This window comes from Lampetra fluviatilis, chromosome 1 (genome assembly GCF_964198595.1).
Source record: "Lampetra fluviatilis chromosome 1, kcLamFluv1.1, whole genome shotgun sequence".
Lineage (NCBI taxonomy): Eukaryota > Metazoa > Chordata > Hyperoartia > Petromyzontiformes > Petromyzontidae > Lampetra > Lampetra fluviatilis.
This window is the reverse complement of record NC_136275.1, coordinates 4,060,479-4,083,847: the sequence shown is the minus strand read 5'-3', so window position 1 is coordinate 4,083,847 and position 23,369 is coordinate 4,060,479. Positions and strand designations below refer to the sequence as shown.

The 23,369-nt window shown below is 52.1% G+C and overlaps 1 protein-coding gene across 9 annotated transcripts in view; it reads left to right on the top strand.

Moving 5' to 3' along the window:
- Positions 1–23,369, top strand: part of LOC144953454 (disco-interacting protein 2 homolog C-like) — a 161,205-nt gene that overhangs the window by 43,233 nt on the left and 94,603 nt on the right. For 7 of the 9 annotated variants that reach the window (XM_078884466.1, XM_078884187.1, XM_078884047.1 and 4 more), the window contains exon 2: positions 23,290–23,361. The exons of the other annotated variants lie outside the window; for them this stretch is intronic. In XM_078884466.1, the coding sequence (XP_078740592.1) occupies positions 23,290–23,361 (72 nt within the window). The remainder of the gene's footprint in view (positions 1–23,289; positions 23,362–23,369) is intronic. 9 annotated transcript variants of the gene reach the window in all.

Genomic DNA, 23,369 nt, shown 5'->3' with positions numbered 1-23,369 from the left:
ATTTGTGATGGTCGCTTCTGAAAAAATAGCGATACGGCTCAGTGGGTATTACCTGGTAAAATAAAAATGTGGTTTTAGTCAGGGATACGGGGGGGGTGGTGGTGGTGGTGAGCGAGCGAGGTGAGGAGTTGTTGGTGGCCAGCAGACGCCCTCGTGGTGGCCACGTGTGCAACTTGCATCAAGCGGCACTCGCGGCAAACAGAAAGAAGGCCGCTTGGCACGATGGCCCCACAGCAGGCCCAGTGTGTGGCCTAGATTCCGTGTGCAGGGGCATTGTGGGTCGTGCTGTCCTTAATAGGTGCTCGCTAAGAGGGCGCTTGCCCTCTTCAGAGGCGATACGGGGGGATGTTTGTGTTGACGTGTGGTTCTGTCTTTAGCGCGTGTGTGCGTGTGTGTGCATGTGTTTTTGACAACCAGTTTGTGTATTTTTGCGTGGTTGTTACCTGCTAATGCGTTTGTTTTATGTTTTGCACGTGCGCGCGTGTGTTGGTATGTTTTTCTATTACAAGTGCTAATCTGTATGTAAACATTTGCACCGTTTGTCTATGTGTTTTAGTACGTGTGTGTTTGTGTGCTTAATTGTGCATGCTTGTGTGCTTAATTGTGCATGCTTGTATCAATGTGTGTTTACATGCGTGTGTGTATTTATACAGCGTAATTGTGTCTGTTTCAACATTTGCCCGTGAGTCGTTGTGTATACAAAGACAAATATCCCCCATATAGCATTAACGGCCTGTTGGGCAAGTGCCGTTAGCTAGCACCTATACACACAATCGTGTATGTGTGTATGTCACTGTGTGTCTTGCCTTGTAAAGCGGGAGCACTTGCCCTAACAATGTTAAGGCTATACGGGGAATATTTGTCTTTGTGTAGAGAATGAGGAGCGGTAGTGTAGTGTTTAGTATTTGGCGCTACGATCCTGGCAAACTGGGTTCGATTCCCACTCACGGCCAACACCAGTGACGATTATCTGAACTGGTCCTGGGTCTCCCCTAGGTCGATTCGGCCTCAAATGAATAACCGGTGCTGTGTGTAAACATCGCCACTGGTGAGACAAAGGCGGCCGGGCGTGGTTTTGGCCACCAACCCCCTCGTGTGCTGCGCTAGCCTTCATAGGTGCTCGCTAACAGCACTTACCCCAATAGTCTGTTCAGGCTGTACGGGGGATCTTTGTCTTTGTTTTCTCACGCTGGTGGAATAATCGCCGCCACCTTTCGTAGAATTCGCCGTGCCCGCGATGAGATGTCTGTCTGTCTGTATGTTGAACTTCCTTTGCACCGTACGTAGCCAACCGTGCTATCCGGAGGTGCGGGATGCTCAGATGTTCAGACGAGTTCATCCATCGGTCAAGCCGCGCACTCGCACCTGGCACCAGTGATGGAGTATTATTTCCTCGGCGACACGTGCATGGAGTTCCTCACTGCACCTTTGATTAATCGCCTCTCCATAGCCCCTCCATCGCCGTTAGATCCGTGAATCGATTTTTTTTTCCACCTTCTTTGTTTCGATGTTTGCGTGCGTTGTCGCACCTTTAGTCGCTGCGGGCGTCGTAGGAGAGTTGTTTTTTTTTCTATAAGCAAATTGATCAATTATCACCCCCAGTGGCACAAATAAACCTGTGGACTCACAAGGGGCCCTTGGATTCCCACAGATTTCCAAAGACTCGCACAGAGTTATGTAGAGGCACAAAGGAACCCAGGGACAATGTTTTTACTTTTTTATCTTACCAGGTAAGGTTCTTTTTCAGAAGCAATCTGGCCGGAAAAAACAGCTCAAACGAATTGGCTTATCTCGTGGAGATGTATTGGAGGCAAATACTCGCACGGTGATTCTACATGTGGAGGGAAAAGCCAGAGGAGACTCGCATATAGAGACCAAGTGAGAAGCTGGCACGCGCTTGGCAGTGGTGGCTTTCATGTCAAGATGTCCAGGCTCACTCAGCCCTGCACGATTGCAGCTCTGCATGTAGACAGCTGACCTTTGTGACCTTGTGAGGGTCCGTGTCGACCCAGCATTGCGGGAACGACACCGCGTGTAGCCATCGTCTCGCAGACGCCATCCCACCCTGCCTAGCCTCACTCGTTACATACTCTTAGGTTTTTTTGGTAAAGTCACGTAGGTAAAAAAATTACAAAATTAATAATACAAAGAATAGAAATAAGAATAGAAATAAAATAATAAATCACGACGTTTCGGAGGCAACACAAGTCTCCGTCATCAGGTGGGACCGTCATAGCTAAATTTACTGTATCAAGCTTCAAATTTAAATTTACTCACTCGTTACCTCTAATTCAGTGTTCTTTACGAATTTTCGTTGGGGGAGGCGTGGGGGGACTTTCGCCGATAAGACATCATCAGTGGTGAGGGCCGCCACACATTTGAGACCATTGTTGGGTTTGACAGCAGCATGACGATGATGATGATGATGATAGGGTGTGTGTGATCACGTGTTGTGTGTTGTCGGGGGCCGCACGTCAGAGGGCCGCACTAAAGGCCACCAGGGGCCGCCAGGGGCCCGCGGGCCTTGCGATGAAGGACGCTGATCAGATTGGCCTGCAATGGGCGGTGGGTTAGTGCGACGTTTTCTAATTGTTCTGTAACGCCGTTGTTTTCTCTGATTTTTGTTCGCCTCATCGCTGTACGTTATTTATTCTTGGTTCTTTCGGTAAAGTCATGTAGAAGGGAAATAATAAAATAATAAAAATTAAACATTATAAAATAATTCTCACGACGTTTCGGCCACAACGCAAGCTGAAATTCAGACGCTGTCTCCCCGACAGACCTGGTCTTCACCTGAGGACGGCTGCTTGCATTGTGGCCGAAACGTCGTGAGAATTATGTTATTATGTTTTATTTTTATTATTTTATTATTTCCCTTCTACGTGACTTTACCGAAAGAACCAAGAAGATGAATCCCTGCAGTCACGAAAGCTTTAAATCGAAATGTACGTTATTTGTTTGTGCTTTTATCCTATTGGTGACCGCAGGGATCACCGTCGCCAATGGGACTCGAGCTCTTGAGTTATCTCAGCCAGTTACACAAATCAACTTGAACCGTGAATGGGTGAACTCCACGCCTAGGAGATGTTAACTACCTCGCCAGGTATACGGGAGGTCGTGAGTTCGATCACGACCTTGACGCCTGCTGCTGTATATTTGGAGTCTGCAAGTCTCTCTCCCCATGGTCGCGTGGCTTTTTCTCTGGGTCCTCTGGTTTTTCCCTCCATATTTAGAAACATGCGTTTAGAGTATTATGCATGTTGAATTTCTTTCGCATTTCGCTGCTGTACATTTCCACGTGATAAGCCACTTTGTTGAGCAATCATTTGTTGGGCAGATTGCTTCAGAAAAAGAGCTACATAGCTCAGTGGGCCTTGCCTGGTAAAATAAAAATAAACATTGTTTTGTTTAAGTTTATTTAGTTTAAGCTGTTAGTTATTTAACCGGAACTCATTCAAGTGACAAGGACAGTCTCATCTGCAAGAGTGACCCGGGTTTTTTTAAATTTGATTTGGAATCGTTGCAGCTATTTAGTACACAAGTGAATCGATCACCTGCCACTCTTTTAACCTGGACGCAGTGCTACCCAGGGCTTCATTTACGACCGAATATGTCCCCTGGTCTCTTCGCCGACCCGCATAGGTGGCATGCGACTGCTGGAGCCACAGCCAAAGTAAGAGCTTCACTGTAAAATATCAGCTGGGTTGCTGACACGGACGGACCCAGATTGAGCTAAGCCCTGTGGTGTAACATGTTCGAATCATCTGGAATGTTGCCTGATCCCATCACACCTCAGAGGCGGAGCAAGGCTGAGCCTGAATAGATCTCGGATGGGTGAGACCAGCATGTACCTCCTCCTCGCGCGCCCTCAACGGAGCAGGAGGAGTATGACCAGGAGGGAGCAGGAGGGAACAGGAGGAGGTAGATGGAGGAGGAGTCGGCGTTGTTTGAACCGTCGCGATAATGCCCCGCCGTCGGCGCAATGGAAACTCTGACAATCCCTGCAAACGCAGCAGCTGCGGTCACTAACCCCCCCCCCCCCCGGTGAGCGCCAGCCCCCCCCCCCCCCCCCCGGGTCGCGTCGCTCCCTCTAATGGGAGTTGTTCTCTCGCATCCAGATATTTTTTTCGGGGTCACATCCTTGCTCGTCATCTTTTTTTTCTTTCAAGATTCAGGGATTTGCATTTATAGGGCACTTAAATGCCTCCTCAAATCAAAGCGCCAATTAATATTATCACGTCTCAACTCCAGTAAGCCAAAGCCCCTCTACCCGCCCTTCCCCCCCCTCTTTGGCTAGACTCTACCTGTGTGGCACAAAGGTTAAACGCAGCATCAGCCTGGAAGCGACCATTTGGTTTCCCACTAAATCACAATGAATCCCTCCCCATGCCGACGGCATCCGGCACGGTCCAGTGCTGCTGCCAATCCATCTCGTGCACGTGCCACTGGTCCCTTCGCTCCATCTCCACTCTGGTTGTCCTCCTGTGTATGGGTTTCTCTCCTTCGGCTCCCATTCTGTCGCCCGTCTTGCCCAAAGGAGACCGACGCCGCATATTAAGATGAACATCCAGAGCACCGCATTCAGGATGCCTCTCGCCGCAGCTGTGACTACCAGCGGCACGTGCCCACCTGCTCCGGGCACACCAGAAAGCCAGAATATATATTCGGTGCGAACCGAAGCCACTGATCGGGGATGGATGCGAGGGCGAGTCGTGAGCTGGGGCTGCCTCGTGACCCAGCGATGAGCGACTTTAATCCTCTAAGCCGCGTGGAGGGGACGCGGTAAAATGATCGAATGTTGGGGCACCGCACACTGCCCGGTCACTCCGCGCTGTGCCCCCATGGCCCTTGTGCCAGGCACCTCGTGGTAAACGCGGCACACCCGTTGCCCGTCGCTGGCCCCCTTCCGTGAGATTTTCATTTTTTTTACCTGGCTCTGTCCTCGACAAAGCTGTGTAGCATTCGTAGGCTGTGCAGGTGCCGCGATGGCGAGATGTTAACTACCTCGCCTGGTATGCAGGACGTCGTGGGTTCGATCCCGACCCGGATGCCTGCTACTGTGTATTTGGAGTTTGCGTGTCTCCCTCTCTCTTCATCATCACAGTGGCTAGGAGATGTTAACTACCTCGCCTGGTATACAGGAGGTCGTGGGTTCGTTCCCGACCCTGACGCCTGCTGTGTATTTGGAGTCTGCGTGTCTCTCTCTCTCATCATCATCACGGTGGCTAGGAGATGTTAACTACCTCGCCTGGTATGCAGGATGTCGTGGGTTCGATCCCGACCCGGATGCCTGCTGCTGTGTATTTGGAGTTTGCGTGTCTCTCTCGCCGTGATCGCGTGGAATTTTTTCCGGGTCCTCCGGGTTTTCCCTCCACATTTAGAATCAACATCACGGATGTCCACGTGATAAGTCACTTTCGTTGAGCTATCATTTGTGGCCAGGTCGCTTCTGTAAATGAGCTATGCAGCGCAGTGGGCCTTACCTGGTAAAATTACTAATTGTTTATAGGCGTCGGTGGATTAATCCCCACACATCTCGATGCTCTCATCATTTTTCCAGCTGCATACCTTGGCATCATCATCATCGTCGTCACCACGAGTCCTTGCCTACGGCGGGCGGTGACGTGGCCCAGCGGTAGCGAGTTTGCTGCTCGTTGCAGAGGTTCACGGTTCGATTTCAGCGTTCGCTCCGATTCATACTGCGGGTGGAATAACCGCGGCGTATACCACGTTCCGTCTGCTTCACGGTAGGACGTTAAAGACCCCGTGGCGTCGTTCGCAAGAGTAGGCCATCGCGTGCCGGTGTGTCAGGGTCCGCATTTTGCCAAATTAGAAAATAACCGCACCTGCCAATTACTCAATTGGGATCATGCCATGCGATAATCGCCTTCTGCTGGCTGACCGATGGCCCAGGTCACTCTCGTACTTGAGGTTATTCTGGTCTCTTGAGTTCTCACCTGGCTAAACACAATAAACTTCAAACCGTTGGACGGAGACCTTCCATCATCATCGTTTAAAGCATCTCCGGGCCATCATCATCATCACGCTTTGTCTTTCTAACCGTGAGGATCTCTCTCTCTCTCCACATCATCATATTCACCATCCATTGCATATTTCAGCTACTGGAAGAAAGTCCTCCCGCGCCATCGTCGATTCATGATCCTCGTGCTTGAAGCTCGGTTCTGCCCCCCTCCCCTCCCGCGCACACTCCTTCCCCGTTGGGAGGTTTCTGGTTGCGTCTGTCCATCTATCCATATGAAGGCATCTCCATCGCCGTCATCACCATCGCCGTCATCACCATCCCATCCATCGTCTGTCAAATGGCAGTCAGCTGTTGTTTATTCACCGCTGGATAAATGCCTGGCCCCTCCACCACCATCATCATCATCGTCGTCGTCGTCTTTGGCATGGCACATTGTCTATCCACTGCTGGATGAGGGCGTCCCCACGCCGGCACCCAACTCTGGCGGGCGTGCAATGCGTACAAGTCCACCTCGCTCGCTCGCTCCGCGTGAACTCGAGTGGCGCTCGCTCGCTCCGTGTGCGTTGCTCACATTTGGTATTCGTCGCAGGCGCAGTGTGACTCATATTCTTAGGTTTTTTTCCGGTAAAGTCACGTAGGTAAAACATTATAAAGTTAATAAAAGTAAAATAAAATAAAAATCACGACGTTTCGGAGGCAACACAAGCTTCCGTCTTCAGGTGGAACCGTCACAGCCACGACAGCTGTATCAAGTAAATGAGAGATTGCAGGAGCTACCACTCCGTATATATAATGGTTGGAGAGGGGGAAGGGCCAAGCACGGCACACTTTTTATTAATATATAATATAAGCAGTGTGACTCAATGTAGTCGCGGCAGCGCGTTTTGTCCCAGCGCGCTCGGACCCGGTGCACGGTGTGCGCACAAATCACGCGGGCGTGAGAACACGGCGAAGCACACAAAGCCAACGATCCCCCGTCTAGCCTTTAACACGCTGCTGGGGTCAGTGCTGTTCGCGAGCATCTAATGAAGGCCACCACGGCACACGAGTCGGTGGGTGGATAGCACCACGCCCGGCCGTCTTTGTCTCACCCCTGCATACCTCTCCCCTCTCATCTCACTCTACTCCCCTCCACGCACTCTCCTACCTCTCCCCTCTCATCTCACTCTACTCCCGTCCACGACCTCTCCTACCTCTCCCTTCTCATATCACTCTACTCCCCTCCACGCACTCTCCTACCTCTCCCCTCTCATCTCATTCTACTACCCTCCACTCACTCCCCTACCTCTCCCCTCTCATCTCACTCTACTCCCCTCCACACACTCTGCTACCTCTCCCCTCTCATCTCACTCTACTCCCCTCCACACACTCTGCTACCTCTCCCCTCTCATCTCACTCTACTCCCCTCCACGCACTCTCCTACCTCTCCCCTCTCATCTCACTCTACTCCCCTCCACGCACTCTCCTACCTCTCCCCTCTCATCTCATTCTACTCCCCTCCACGAACTCTCCTGCCTCTCCTCTCTCATCTCAATTGACTCCACACACTCTTACCTCTCCCCTCTCATCTCACTCTACTCCCCTCCACGCCCTCTCCTACCTCTCCCCTCTCATCTCACTCTACTCCCCTCCACGCACTCTCCTGCCTCTCCCCTTTCATCTCACTCCAACAAAAAACCTTTATTGTGGGTTTAGAGTGTTAAGGATTTATCGGGTTAGCGGTTTAGGGGGTTTCGGGAATTAGAAGGTGAGGAGTTTAGGGCTTTCAGGGGTTTAGAGGGTTATTACGTATTAGTTGTTGGGGTTTGTTGTTGTTGTTGTTGATACAAACGTCCCGTAGTTGTCCGTTTAGACTTGGCGAGCAGACCGGACCGTGATGTTGTTCTAAGGGAGACGCGGTGCCTCCTGCAGCCAGACTCCACGACTGTGGAATCTCCTTCCTCGGTCCATTTGGGATTTCGAGTTTGTGTCGCTTTCTTTGTTTAAACAATGTCTTAGAGGCCGCCCGTTTGTACTTGCAGGCTTTCCCTGGAACTTGAGATTTTGAAAAAAAAATCATGTTGTCTGATTGGATTACTCTGCAATGATTATGATTCGCTTTTTTTAATCGTATATAGATTTGAAGTTTTCGTGACTGCAGGGATCCATACTCGTTGGTTCTTTCGGTAAAGTCGCGTAGGTAGAAAATAAAATAAATTAAATCATAGTTCTTCATTTTATTGGAATTTGGAGAGTAGTCATTGATATTTTTTATCAGCTTTCTATTTCGCTTAGATTTGACCTACACAGTATTTCTGAGTGTACTTCAATGTCAAAGGCGCTTTATAAAATAGAGGTGGTTATGATTATTCAAGTAAAACATTTGAATCACGCTCGAGAGAGACAAGAGTGGCTCGTTTATCGAACCACAGTGAGCAGTGACTGGTCCCGTGCATCGCCCCCTTGCCTCGAGCTCACAACTAGAGGGAGCCTTTCCTCGCAGGGTTTTAGAAGCCCTCATTATAAACTCTTGAAAATTGTTTATTTTTAACCAGGTAAGGCCCGCTGAGCAGAGGTCGCAACCGGGTACCCGATACCCGTACCCTACCCGATACCCGCCTACCCGTACCCGGCCGGGTACGGGTACGGGTAGCCGTTTGCGACCCTGGTGCGGCCGGGTACGGGTACGGGTAGGCCGTGAGTCACTGGTGAGTAACCGTTTGTCACTCATTTCGGGTAGGGTATGGGTACGGGTAGGGAACGGGTACCCGTACCCGTCCGGGTACGGGTAAAGAATCAAAACCCGTTTGCGACCTCTGCCGCTGAGCTACGTAGCTCTAATTTTTCAGGAGCGACCTGGTTATCACAAATGATAGCTCAACGAAGTGGGCTTATCGTGTGGAAATGTAGACAGATATTCTAAACACACTCTTGATTGGAAGCCTTCGTGACTGCAGGAATCCATACTCTTTGGTTCTTTCGGTAAAGTCACGTGGGGAGAAAAAATTCTAATAGATCACGACATCTTCTTGGTTCTTTCGGTAAAGTCACGTAGAAGGGAAGTAATAAAATAATAAAAATAAAACATAATAAAATAAAATAATATGATAATATAAAATAAAAAAATATTACTTCCCTTCTACGTGACTTTACCGAAAGAACCAAGAAGATGAATCCCTGCAGTCACGAAAGCTTTAAATCGAAAAATAAAAGATCACGACGTTTCGATCGCAACACAAGCGACCGTCTTCAGGTGATGTATTATTATTATTTTTCTACCTACGTGACTTTACCGAAAGAACAAAAGAGTATTCAAAACACACGTCAATTCTCAATGTGGAGGGAAGAGCCGGACGACCCAAAGAAAAATCCACGCGACCACGGGGAGAGGGAGACACACAAACTTTAAATATACAGCAGCAGGCGTCAGGGTCGAAGCCACGACCTTCTGTATACCAGGCGAGGTAATTGACATCTTATTACCACCATCGTCTTCGCCATCATCACCAGTACCATGATTATCATCATGAGCACCATTGTCATCTCAAGCATCGTTGCTTTTGCGATCATCATCATCGTAATAATCAGTCGTATGCACATTATCATCACTGTAATCACTCACAACATCAGTGGATATTGTAATCATCATCATTCTGACACTTGAATCAGTCATGTAGTTGTCACGTTTGCATCCCACTGGGATTTTTGCACACAGCGTTGGTGTACGGTGTTTTGTCTGCAATATTTTGCTGTCTTTTCTTGGATTTTCTGTTTGCACTCAGTCACATATTCACTTTAAGATGTTTTCTTGTTCATGTTTTTTGTTTGTTGTGGTTGCACCCGATTCAAGAGCCGAACGGCTCACAGGGCTATACCAAATAAATGAACTTGAACTTGAAACATGCCGTTGCTATTCTACAGCGAGCGCCTTTTTGACTAAAGGCAGCGATGTAAATGCAATTGTTTAGTGCCGATACCGAGAAGGCCATGTGTGGGCAGTGACAGTGAGGCTGGGAGCGATGTCTGTGCTCGGATAGCAACCGCAGGCACTCTGCGCGCGCTAAATATACACGCGCGTGTACATTGGCATTCCTTCACACAGACATCCCCCATGGAGGTTTTCGGGCGACCGTTTCGTGTGATAGAAAAAAATAATAATAATGTGAATAAAAAAAAATCAAATATCACGACGTTTCGATCGCAAGCACAATCGGTCGTGATGACGATAATAAAATAATAAAGTCAATAAAAAATAAAAAAAATATCACGACGTTTCGATCGCAAGCACAAGCGTTCGTCACCACGACCGATTGTGTTGCGATCGAAACGTTTTTATTATTTTTAATTCACTTACTTTTTATTATTTGATTTTATTCTTCTTCTTTTTTCTATCAACGTGACTTTACCGAAAGAGCCATAGAATATGAATTCTTGCAGTCGCGAAAGTTTTAAGTCAAGGTTCGTGTGATGTTGGTACTCAGCTTCTATTGAGATTTGAATGTCGCATGGGGGGGGGGGTGGAGATAGCGTGTCCAGAACCACGCTCGGCAGTCTTTGTCTCACCAGTGCTCATGTTTACACACTGCACCATTTTAAGTCTGAGTTGACCCAGAGGAGGCCCAGAACAAGTTCATAAATCACTCGCCACGCATGTTTACCTTGGCTAGGACTCAAACCCAGGTCGGTCGCCGGGTTCATAGCGCAGTGTGATAACCACTACACCACCGCTCCCCAACACACACAGCCAAAGATCCCCCGTGTAGCCTAAACAGACTGTTGGGGCAAGTGCTGTTAGCGAGCCCCTATGAAGGCCGGAACGGTACACGAGGGGGTGGGTGGCCAGCACCACGCCCGGCCACCTTTGTCTCCCCAGTGGCGATGTTTACACATCGCACCGGGTACTCATTTGAGACTGAGTCTACCTAGGGGAGGCCCAGGACCGATTCATATAATCGTCACCGGGAATCGAACTCGGGTGAACCGTGTTGGTAGCGCAGCATAGCGCTAACCACTACGCCACCGCTCTCCGCGCACACGCCCCCAGCAAAGACAAAGCTCCCCCTATAGCCTTGACAGACTGTCGAGGGCAAGTGCTGTTAGCGAGCGCACACACACAGATACACTTGCACAGTTCCATACAACTCACGCAGACACAACAACAACCGCCGGCATTGTATGAGATGTACCACCACGCGGCAGTGACACGCACACATTCTCTCATTCCACTTCGCCCGAGGGAGATGCTCTGATTGCCCACAACCAACACAACAGAGGAGCTGCTGGGGGTAGGGGGGGGGGCATTGTGCCCCCCCTCCTCCTCCTCGTCCCCTCCTGGGGCCTGGCGCGGTTGGCACGGGTCCTGGTGCAAGGAATGTGTCTGTGTGTGTTTGTGTGTGTCTGTTTGTGTGTATGTGTGTTTGTGTGTGTGTCTGTGTTTTGTGTGTGTGTTTTGTGTGTGTGTTTTGTGTGTGTGTTTGTTTGTGTGTGTTTGTTTGTGTGTGTGTCTGTGTGTGTGTCTGTGTGTGTCTGTGTGTGTGTCTCTGTGTGTGTTTGTGTGTGTGTCTGTGTGTTTGTGTGTGTTTGTGTGTGTGTGTGTGTGTCTGTGTTTGTGTGTGTGTGTTTGTGTGTGTGTTTGTGTGTGTGTCTGTGTGTGTTTGTGTGTGTGTGTTTGTGTGTGTGTGTGTGTGTTTGTGTGTGTGTGTGTCTGTGTGTGTTTGTGTGTGTGTGTGTCTGTGTGTGTGTGTGTGTTTGTGTGTGTGTGTGTGTTTGTGTGTGTGTGTGTGTGTGTGTTTGTGTGTGTGTGTGTTTGTGTGTGTGTGTGTGTTTGTGTGTGTGTGTTTGTGTGTGTGTGTGTGTGTGTCTGTGTGTGTGTTTGTGTGTGTGTCTGTGTGTGTTTGTGTGTGTGTGTTTGTGTGTGTGTGTGTGTCTGTGTGTGTTTGTGTGTGTGTGTTTGTGTGTTTGCAGATTTGCTGAGCATTTCTGTGAGGTCCTGGGGGAGGGAAAATCTCTCAGCCAGGAAAACATCATGGCACAAAGTGGGGATAACCCTGCTGAGGCTGCGGTGCCTCAAATATTGGAAGAGGTCACCCCCTGTGAGTGGCTGGCTGAGGTACCGGCTGTTGAGGAAGTACTGAGGGCGATCCGGAGTCTGAGACCAGGGAAGGCACCGGGCAGAGATGATCTCCCAGGCGAAATGCTGAGGGAGGGTGGCGTTTGTGCACAGACTGCCCTATATGACATCATAACAACAGTCTGGACCACTGGACGGGTTCCGCAGGACTGGAAGGATGCCCTGGTGGTCCCCCTCTTTAAGAAGGGGGACCGTACCGACTGTAACAACTACAGGGGCATCTCACTCCTCAGTGTGCCGGGTAAGGTCCTGGCAAGGATTATTCAACATCGCCTTGCTAGGCATGCTGAGGAGAGGCTTGCGGAGCCCCAATGTGGTTTCAGGAAAGGGCGGTCCTGCACAGATGCCATATTTTCTGTCCGTCTGCTACAGCAGAGGTGTAGGGAATTCCAAAAAGACCTACATCTCTGCTTTATTGACCTGGTCAAGGCCTATGATACCATCAGTAGGACTGGGCTCTGGGTTGTTCTTCGTGCTTTCGGAGTCCCTGACCCTCTGCTCACGATCATTAAGGACCTTCATGATGGTGAGCGGGCCCGGGTAAAACTACGTGGCCGGGAGTCGGAGCCTTTCCCTGTACACCTTGGGGTGCGACAGGGATGTCCTCTGGCTCCCACATTATTTAACATCTATTTCGACTGCGTAGTTCGTGAAGCCTTCAATAGCTGTACCGGGGGAATTTCCATTTGGTACAGATATAATGGGAGGCTGATCGACGCCCGGGTGCGATCAAGGGATGGCTCCCTATTGGTCAACCACGTTATGTATGCCGATGATTTGGTAATAGCTGCTCATTCAGAAGAGGAGTTGGAGACGCTGCTGCTGAGACTGGAGCGTGCCACTAAGAGGTGGGGCCTTACCATCAGCCCCACCAAAACTAAGCACCTGCCTGGGTATTTTGTACCATCGGACACTCCACCCCCACAACTCCCAATTGGTGATGGGGCAGTTGTGGAGAGAGTGGAGAGTTTCCCATACCTGGGCAGTGTGCTTATGACCGGCTCCAGTTTATCAGCAGAGGTCTCACTCCGAATCAGTCGAGCGGCAATATCTTTTCATCGGTTGCGTAACGCTGTGTGGAAGCTACCTGGTCTGTCGCTCCGCACGAAGCTTCAGGTCTTCTCGGCCACGGTCATTCCCTCCCTTCTCTACGCTTGCGAAACGTGGACCCCCCTAGTGGAGCATCTTCGCCGGTTGGAAACATTTAGGCTGGCCTGCCTACGATCCATCCTGGGTTTAACCAGGCTGGATTGTGTGAGGAGCTCACAAGTCCTTGAAAGATCTGGGCAAAGTCCCATCAGTGAGCTCCTCCGGCAGGCAAGGCTGCGTTGGCTGGGTCATGTAGCCCGCATGCCCAGCCACCGCATGCCTAAACAGCTTTTGTTCGGCCGGATCGAGGGGGCTAAACGGGCGCGGCACGGGCTAGAGAAGAGATGGAGTGATGTGGTACAGGAGGACGTGGAGCTGAGTGGACTTGCCGATGACTGGTACCAGCGGTGTCAAGATCGGCCTCTGTGGAGGAGGCTCGTGAAGGACGCTACTGGGCAGTTGGAGGCAGTCGCCCTCCAACAACAACGGAGGGCGGAGGAGCGACGCTCACAACAACGAGCGGAGCGACGGGTGGCTAAAGCACAGCAAGTTGGTACAGTAGGGGGCACAGGTGGTGCATCAGCCAGTCATCTCGGTCATCTCGGTCAGTCGACCCGTGGCACCTGGGTCTGCCCCGTGACCTCCTGCCAGCGGGCGTTCGACACTTCACGTGGCCTCAAGGTGCACATGGCCTGGCACAAGCGTCGTGGTGACGTCACCGCCACTTAGTGGCGAATGGCGGTTGTTGTTGTTGTTGTTTGTGTGTGTGTGTGTGTCTGTGTGTGTGTTTATGTGTGTGTGTCTTTGTGCGTGTGTGTGTGTCTGTGTGTGTGTTTGTGTGTGTGTCTGTGTGTGTTTGTGTGTGTGTGTCTGTGTGTGTGTGTGGTGGGGGGGGGCGACTCAGGTGGGGGGGGGCGAGGTGGTGGGGGGGGGGCGACGAGAGGGGGGGGACGCAGGGTGCGCAGTTGTGCGTCATGGAACGCGTGTGTGCAGATTTAAATGACAAATTGCGTATTTAATTTGGGATGTTTTGTTTATTGTACGATGAAAACTTTACGCACGTGGCAACTCATGTTGTCTTCCCCGGCATGAGTGACTTTGCGCAACGATGTGATGGGACCTTTCTTGTCAGTATATTAAAATATAACAATAGCTTTTACACTTGCTGCCAATCAAACCGGTGTCAAGATGTTAAAACACCGTGCAGAATCCTTATTCAAGGAATCCCTGTCTGCATTAGGGGTCGTCCATAAATGACGTCACGCACCTAGGGGGCGGGGGGGTGGTCAGACATTTGTGTGACGATGTGTGACGATGGGGGGGGGGGGGGTGAGAAATGTGACGTCACATCAAAATGCGCAACTTTAAATACATATAGACAACACGTTCTACTTAATTAAATAAATGTTTTCTCCTACAACATCAGAGTGCAGCGCCACATTAAATACGCACGACAATGACAATAGTTTAAAGCGATTTGAAGCGTGTTTTATTTTCAAAATGGAAATATGTTTTTTTTTTGGGGGGGGGGGGGGGGCAGAGCTTTGTGACGTCATATTTGAGGGGGGGGGGGGGTCGGACTTTTTGTGACCCCGTGTGACGTCAGGGGGGGTCAAAAATCGTCCAAAATCTTGTGACGTAATTTATGGACGGCCCCTTAACCACGCACAGTACAACTTTGTGGTGAACGTGCACAACAAAACACAAGCTCTGACGTGCTGCTTCCCGAGTACAGATGCTGACGGGAGTACAGGAGGCTACAGGGGATGGAGCTTTGTGCTTCGGTGGAGTTAGGGGCATGGGGTGTCCTGCTGTCGGCGTGCGTACACGCGGGACGCCGTGTTCTTGTGATGCCAGCAAATCCCATCAGCGGCGTGTGGACCCGGCAGCAAGGCTGCCTGAGCAGAGGTCACCTGGTCGCGGCGGCAGTAGCACGGATCGTGATGACCTTTCGCTCTCCATCCCTGCAGAGGAGACGGCTCTGTGGGCTCTCATTCGGTTCCCACGTGGCTGGGTTTGAAGGTTCGCAGGTGTCGTCATCAAGCAGTAGCAACAGCATCAGCAGTGGCAGCAGCAGCAGCAGCAACAATGGTGGCGGTGGCGTTATTGTCGTCATCGGGAGTAGCAGGAACAACAATAGCAGCGTTATCTACTACAGTGGCAGTAAGTCATCATCATCATCATAAGCAGCATCAACAGCAGCAGCAGCAGCAGCATAGTCATCGCCAGTTATCACCACCGTCGTCATCATCATCATGACTTTATCATCAGGGCAGCATCATCATTGGCGTTGCCTCATCCGGAGGTGGGAAAGGTAAAACGATTACACATCGCCACGCACGTCTGAGCAGTGAGTTGATCACGTTTGGGACGTCCAGATATTTCAACCCACAACCACGGATGCCTTTAAGAAGTCGCTCGAAGTTGCCGACCCACGCGCGCGCGTGAACCTTGCGTGCGACGGCGTCGTCCGGGGCCTTCCGCGGATTTCCGTGCGTCCCATTGTTGTGGCAGCCGCTTGCTGCCGGGGGTCGTGTCGGGCGGGGGTCAAGGATGGAGTTTGACCCTCGCCCCCTCCACCCCTTCCACGCCTCCCCCCTCTCTCTCTCTCTTTGTTCAAGAAATCTCATTGTGTTCACCGCGACTTCGTGAGGACAAGTGGAGCGAGTCGGGATGGCGGTGGGCCAATGATTAGCCATGGACAATCGATCACGGATTTTGATTTTTTTTTAATCGATGTTCCGTTGCAACCTGGTCACGTGTTTTCATTGTGTGCCTCGCTGCTGCTGCTCGGAACAATGGAGTGGACTTGAGGCGTCCAGTGGTCTAACCCTCGCCGTGCCCACGCGCACACTCACGGGCCCCACTCGCCTTCAAACGACTCCCCCCAAGTTCTCTCTGTTCATACTCTTGGTTTTTTCGGTAAAGTCACGTAGGTAAAAAATGAAATTAAAATTAATCAAAATAAAATAATAATAAAAAATCACGACGTTTCGGAGGCAACACAAGTCTCCGTCATCAGGTGGGACCGTCACAGCCAGATTTGCTGTATCAAGTAAGGCAGGGATTCCAAGATGCAAGTTCTTAAATACAAGTTACGTGACTTTACCGAAAAAACTATGAATCCTTGCAGTCACGAAAGCTTCAAAATCTAGAATTCTCTCTGTTTCTCTCGCTTTGTTCGTATCACTCTTTGTGCGTCTGTCACCGTGTCCCCGTCATTAACACCATCGTCGCCGCCGTCGTCATCATCATCAATATCAATCAACGCGATTAGCGCCGATGTCTTGATCGACCCTGTCCGTCCAGTGCTCGCCGAGCTGCATTGGTTTCTGGTTACCAAACGAATACATCGTGAGGTCGCGCTCATTACGCACACAAAGTGCTCGCCACAAATGAACCACGACACCTTGCTGATGTCGTCAGGAGCACAAACCATCATCACGCGAACTCCACTCATCCTCGCAGCGGCTTTCGGCGAACCGTCAACCAAAGGCGGTCACCGCATCGCGCGCGTTCAGATGCGTTTCTGCGGCCGTCTGGAACGCACTCTTCCTTCCGATATTAGGAAGCCACTGGAGCTACGCACTTTTAAATCATCTAGGTTGAAAGCTAATTTCTTCGTCGCTGCTTTTTGGTGTTTCGTTTGTTGTCCTTCCCCCGCGCCTCCAATTAGCGCGGTTGGCTATGTACGGCGTGAAAGAAGTTCAACATACAGCATAATTATCAAAGAGGTTGTTTATCATCTCTTGTTGCTACCATCATCATGATTATCTACCGCCGTTGTCACCATCATCTCCGTCGCTCATCAGCATCACTAAAGCCACCACCGCCAGTCGTGGCCACGTCAAGCACAGGCGAGGTCCTGCCATAGATCCATGGAATTGGCGCCGCTGGCTAAAGGCCACACCTGCGACTTGCACGTGGGGTTGGGGGGGGGGGCAGGGGGGGGGGTGCCCGTGACCGCCTGCGAGCTCGTGAGAAATGCTGAGAGGGTGGCGTGGAGCTCACTCCACTGGGAGCCGAGAGGAGTCAAGTGCGAGGCGAGAGGGGGGACTGCGTGATTAGGGAAGGGGCGGTGGGGGGGAGGGGGGGGTCAGTGGGAGGTGAAAGTTCACGATTTAACAGCTGTTGCAACGCTCGCGTTCGCACTTTGGTATAAATAACCGCGCTGCTGCTGCTGCTGATGCTTATGAAGGGAATTTTGCGTGGGAGGCGGGGGGGGGGGTAGGGGGTTCGCTGCTACCGACTTTGAACGGCGCCCGTACGACTTCGCGACGCAGCCGGCGATCCGGCGCTGTGGAGGCAGCGGCGAGGATTTGGTGGATCGCCGCACCGATGTGGTCAAACCTCCCCTGCCCTCCCCTGCCCTCCCCTGCCCTCCCCTGCCCTCCCCTGCCCTCCCCTGCCCTCCCCTGCCCTCCCCTGCCCTCCCGAGGAGGAGCCGTGTCCCGACTCGCCGGGAGAAAGTGGCACGGCAAAATGTGGGATAGGGTGTTGCTCCCTCACTGGCACGCGTGGGGTTTCTTCAGGTGCTCCGCTATCCTCCCACTTGTAAACGCTCATGAATTGGCTGATAATGCCTTCATATATAAAGGACTGCAGATCTTGGAGGGGGTGGTGGTGGGGGGGGGATTTGGTGCCGACTCCTCACCCGCGTGGCTGCTCTCTGCGAGCGTGAGGAGTGAACGCTGTGCGGCGAGATTCTAACCTTTGGTTGCCAGCGTTCGGTTAAAATCTCGACTGATTGACCTTTTAAAAAAAACCAAATAGCTCAGGTCACGCTGCGTCCTGAGCTTGGCTTCTGTCAGAGTAGGCGAACCCGGCTCACACTGCAACCCACCGTGCCTCTCGCTCTGGCCACGGCTACTGCCACCGACTCAACTCCACCAGCGAGCGACCTTCGAAAATATCGAGCAAAAAAATTACGTCCCTATTCTTAGGTTTTTTCTGTAAAGTCACGTAGGTAAAAAAATTAAAATTAATAAAAGTAAAATAAAAATAAAATTAATTTTAATTTTTTACCCACGTGACTTTACCGAAAAAACCTAAGAATGTGAATCCTTGCAGTCACGAAAGCTTCAAATCTAGAATTACGCCCCTGCACACAGCGCCAACATGGCCGTCACGTGACCCGACCAAGTGGGGTTCATCTCGTACTGACATCTCACAGACCGCAGCAAGCCGTGCGACTCGTAGCCAGAGCCATCGCGAGGGCGGCCACGGTGGGTGCGGTGCGTCGGCCGCGCAAATATCTTCCGTGTCACCGACTCTGATGCACCCGGCTGGGATGACGCCTCTGGTGATGGAGTCGATGTAGCAGCCCCAGGTCACCCGAGCAAAAGAGGCGACTTTTCACGAGCCTCGATTGGTAAAGGTCTGCTCCTGGGGGGTGGCTAAATAAAAGACCCCTGGCTTCTAAATGTTCCTCCTGCTTGATTAACTTGTACGTTGAAGAGCGCGGTGACGTCGGTACGGCCAAGGGTTTTGCCCGCCGCGAGCCGTCCTGGCCCCACGTGTCCCGCCACCGGGGGCACCGGCCTCGCGACACGAGCGTCGGCTCGTGTCTTCGGGAGGGGCCACGTGGTGCCAGGTCCCAGCCACCGTCCATTCGAGGCTTTTGGGGTTTTGGGAGAGGAGCGACCTCGCATCCTGCTCTGCGTGGGCCCCGTTATGAAACGACTCGAATTCAATTCGTGGTAGTGGCCCGCGGATTAAATGCGGGCTCGCTCGAGACATCGGGAGGCGCAACGCAGACGCATTCATAGACAAATCACTTTAGGGGGGTTCGATTACCATCTCGTCATCTCTGCGGAGCGTTCCCGCGTTCCCCGCATGCCCGCCCGCCTGCGCCCTACTTGCTGCCCGTCCTTCGTTCGCTCGTTCGCTCGCTCGCTCCGTCCGTCTCGTGTTTTTCTGATTTTGTGATGCCCCTCTTTAGATCCAGATGCCAGAGTGTGTGCGCGAGTGCGTCACGTGACTGTCCGTGCCTTTGCGTTACAAACCCGGCTAGATTTCTGGCTACGACTAAACATTTGTTGCGAGTGATACGAAGCGGTGCTGGCCTTCCCCTGGGTCGACTCAGCCTTCAATACACAACTGTTGCATGGTGTAAACATCAGTACGGGAGAGACAAAGGCGGCCGGGCATGGTTTTGGCCATACTGCGCCGTCCTTCCTAGGTGCTCGCAAACGCCCCAACAGTGTGTGAAGGCTACACACGGTGGCTCTTTGTATGTGTGCGTGTGTATGTGTGTGCGTGTATGTGTGTGCGTGTGTCGTGAGTGCGTGTGTGTGTGTGCGTGTGTGTATGTGTGTGTATGTGTGTGTATGTGTGTGCGTGTGTGTATGTGTGTATGTGTGTGTGTGTCGTGAGTGCGTGAGTGTGTGTGTATGTGTGTGTGTGTGTCGTGAGTGTGTGTGTGTGTATGTGTGTGTGTGTATGTGTGTGCGTGTGTGTGTGTATGTGTGTGCGTGTGTGTGTATGTGCGTGTGTCGTGAGTGCGTGAGTGTGTGTGTGTCGTGAGTGACTTCCACAGATGCCTTGCGATGCCTCCCCCCAGGCTGCTGTCATTGCCGCAGCACGCCATCTGCTGTTAAGTGAACATTAACGACCCCCGTGACCCCAATTCGTCAGGTCAAGTCATCACCGACCGTTGTGTCTTTGGATGTCGCAGCCAAATCCTAAAATCGTGAAAGTTTTCTCCGGTTGAGAGAGAAAACTCAACACATCCATCAAGAACGCTGGCGTGATGTGGAACAAATACAAGCTAGCGTTCGGGGCAATGGATCTTCTCAATAGCAAAACACTGCTTTTGTGTTTCGTTTTTTGTCCTTCCCCGGCACCGCCAATTAGCACGGTTGGCTACGTACGGTACAAAATAAGTTCAACACGCACACATACATATTTACATAACAACATACAAAACAGAGAGACACAGGATGGATAATACAAGTTGGAGACTGCACTTTACACCAGGGGATTTGATGATGATGATAATCACATTTTCTAAAATGCTTCCTGTCGCACAGGTTTCAAAAATGACACGCGAGTGGTTTCCTACGAGCAGCTGATGAGTTGAGAGATGCGCGCGTGGGATCCCACTGGGGAGACAGGAAGAGAGGAGAGCTCACGGATAGCCAGGACGTACGCACGTTGACCGTTGAGAGCAATAGGTGTGGACTTGGGCCTGTACGGGGTTCAAGTTCATGTATTAGGTGTAGCCCTGTGAGCCATTCGGCTCTTGAATCGGGTGCAACCGCAACAAACAAAAAACAAAAACACGAACAAAAAACATCTTAAAGTGAATATGTGACTAAGTGCAAACAGAAAATCGAAGAAAAGACGGCAAAATATTGCAGAAAAAATCACCGTACACCAACGCTGTGTGCAAAAATCCCAGTGGGATGCAAGTCAAACAACAACAACCACTACGGGGTGGAAGCCGACTGACCGTGAGGACATCCACCGCGGAGATCCAGCGTTGAGGTCGCCTCACGGCAGAGGTCGTGAGGCGACCTCAGCCTCAAATGAGTACCTGGTGCGATGTGTAAACATCGCCGCTAGGGAGACAAAGGCGGTCGGGCGTGGTGCTGGCCACCCACCCCCTCGTGTACCGTTCTGGCCTTCATAGGTGCTCGCTAACAGCACTTGCCCCTACAGTCTGTGAAGGCTATACGGGGGATCTTTGTGTGTGTGCGTGGGGAGCGGTAGTGTAGCCGTTACCGCGCTGCGCTATAAACCCGGCCACCCGGGTTCGACTCCCGCTCACCGCAAACACCGGTGACGATTATTTGAACCGGTCCCGGGCCTCCCCTAGGTCGACTCAGCCTCAAACGAGTACCTGGTGCGGTGCGTAAACATCGCCACGGGGGGGGGGGGGGGGGGACAAAGGCGTTCGGGCGTGGTGTTGGCCACCCACCCCCTCGCGTGCCCGTTCCAGGCCTTCGTAAGCGCTCGCCAGCAGCACTTGCCCCAACAGCCTGTTGAGGCTACACGGTGGGGGGGGGGGGACCTTTGCCTTTGTGTACGAGGAGGCGACAGCTGCCAGATGCCTCGCGTCGTTTATTTGGGAGAGCGACTGCGAGCGCCGCGCGGAGGGCGGGGGAGGGCTCGCGGGCGCCTCCAACCGCTCACCGAGGACGGCGATAAGCGCCCCCTAAAATTAAACCGCTCGGAAAATGATCGCGAATCCCTCGGGAATATCCTTCGTGCGGCTGCCAAACAAAAGTGAAACTCGCCTTTCACGGCCGCCCGCCCGCCCACCCACCAGGCAACGAGCAGCCCAAAGGCGGCGTTCCCTCTCGCACGCCCGGGTCGCCGGGTCGACCGCGGCTGGTGCCGCCTAACGATTAAGCAGCCCAGGGGCCATACGGCGCCGAGAGGTGTGTGCACTCTGGATGTGGTGTGCCGGGCGTGGAGCGGTTCCCCCGCGATGGCCAGAACGCTGCGCGCGGGTGGCTCCGGGCCCTCCCGGTGCCACCCAACGGGAGCAGATGGCCAGACATGGGGCGGAGCGTCACGCAGAGATGATGAATTGGCCGTGATTGGCAGCATTAATGAGCGCTAATTGGAGGGGGGATTGTTGATGGGGGTGAGCTCACGTGAGGTGCGTTCACCGCGAGTGCCACAGGGATCGTTCACCCCCCGTGACCGCCGCTGCCGCTGCTGAGTTCCAGAGGTCGCAACCGGGTACCCGATACCCGGCTACGGGTAGCCTTTTGCGACCCTGGTGCGGCCGGGTACGTACGGGTAGGCCGTGAGTCACTGGTGAGTCACCGTTTGTCACTCATTTCCCAACGTCTTGTCTCTTCTCACAATTCAAGTTCCTAGAATCAACCGACCCGCGCCTGCAACATGGCTTCATCCCAGAGGTCGCAATCGGGTACCCGATACCCGTACCCTACCCGATACCCGGCCGGGTACGGGTAGCCGGGTATCGGGTAGGGTACAGGTACGGGTACCCGTTTGCGACCCTGGTGCGGCCGGGTACAGGTACGGGTAAGGAATCAAAACCCGTTTGCGACCTCTGGCGTGGCTCCCGGTTGAAACGGGGTGCCCACTGCCTTTCGCTTCAGTTGGCCGAAAGAGAACAGCTTCAAGATGACTCCTGCAGCCAGCCCGGCTGTTTGGCCTGTTGGTGGATCGTGTGAGCACCGCTTGAACTGAGTGGGTCATCAAATAATTCAAACTTTATTGCCATGCACATAAATCGGTACCTTTAAAGTCTCGCGACGGGATGGGGTTAGGGGCCGTCCATAAATGACGTCACGCACCTAGGGGGGGGGTGGGTTGTCAGACATTTGTGACGATGTGTGACGAGGGGGGGGGGGGTTGAGAAATGTGACGTCGCATCAAAATGCGCAACTTTAAATAAATATAGACAACACGTTCTACCTAATGAAATAGACTTTTTAATAAATGTTTTCTCCTACAACATCAGAGTGCAGCGCCACATTAAATACGCACTACAATGACAATAGTTTAAAGCGATTTGAAGCATGTTTTATGTTTTTTCGGGGGGGGGGGGGGAGGCATAGCTTTGTGACGTCATATTTGAGAGGGGGGGTCTGACTTTTTGTGACGCCGTGTGACGATGGGGGGTCAAAAATCGTCCACAATCGCGTGACGTCATTTATGGACGGGCCCATTAGTTGTCTCGTTCGTGCAGTCTTGAATTGCAGTCCCTACTCTCTCGTCCTTCACCTTGTCCAAACAAGCACCGTCTTCGCATTCTCTTGGTGTTCGCTAAAACGTTGCTCGCTTTGCGACTCGCAGATGGCAGTGAGGCGGTGCTCACCGAGCGGTTACTTCCCTCGGTGCAGTGATTATTGCTGCCCTCCTGGTCAAGTCAGGAACTCTCGCATGGCGAGCACGCATCTTGAACATCGCGGCGGTTTGCTTTCATGATTTTCGCGGATTCGCTCGTCACTGGAATTTGGAACGTTAACTACTCGCCGTCAATACTTGTCCCAGGAGTACATCCAGGCGACAACAGGGGAGATGTGTGTAGGCGTGCGCGTGTGCGTGCGCGCATCTGCGCGTGTGCATATGCGTGCGAACACGCGTGCGTGTGTGTGTGTGCGCGTGTTGTGCGTGATCGTTGCAGGGGACATCACACAGAAGGGCTATGAGAAGAAGAAAGCCAAGTTGCTTGCCCCATACCTGCCACACCCACCAGGTAACTGG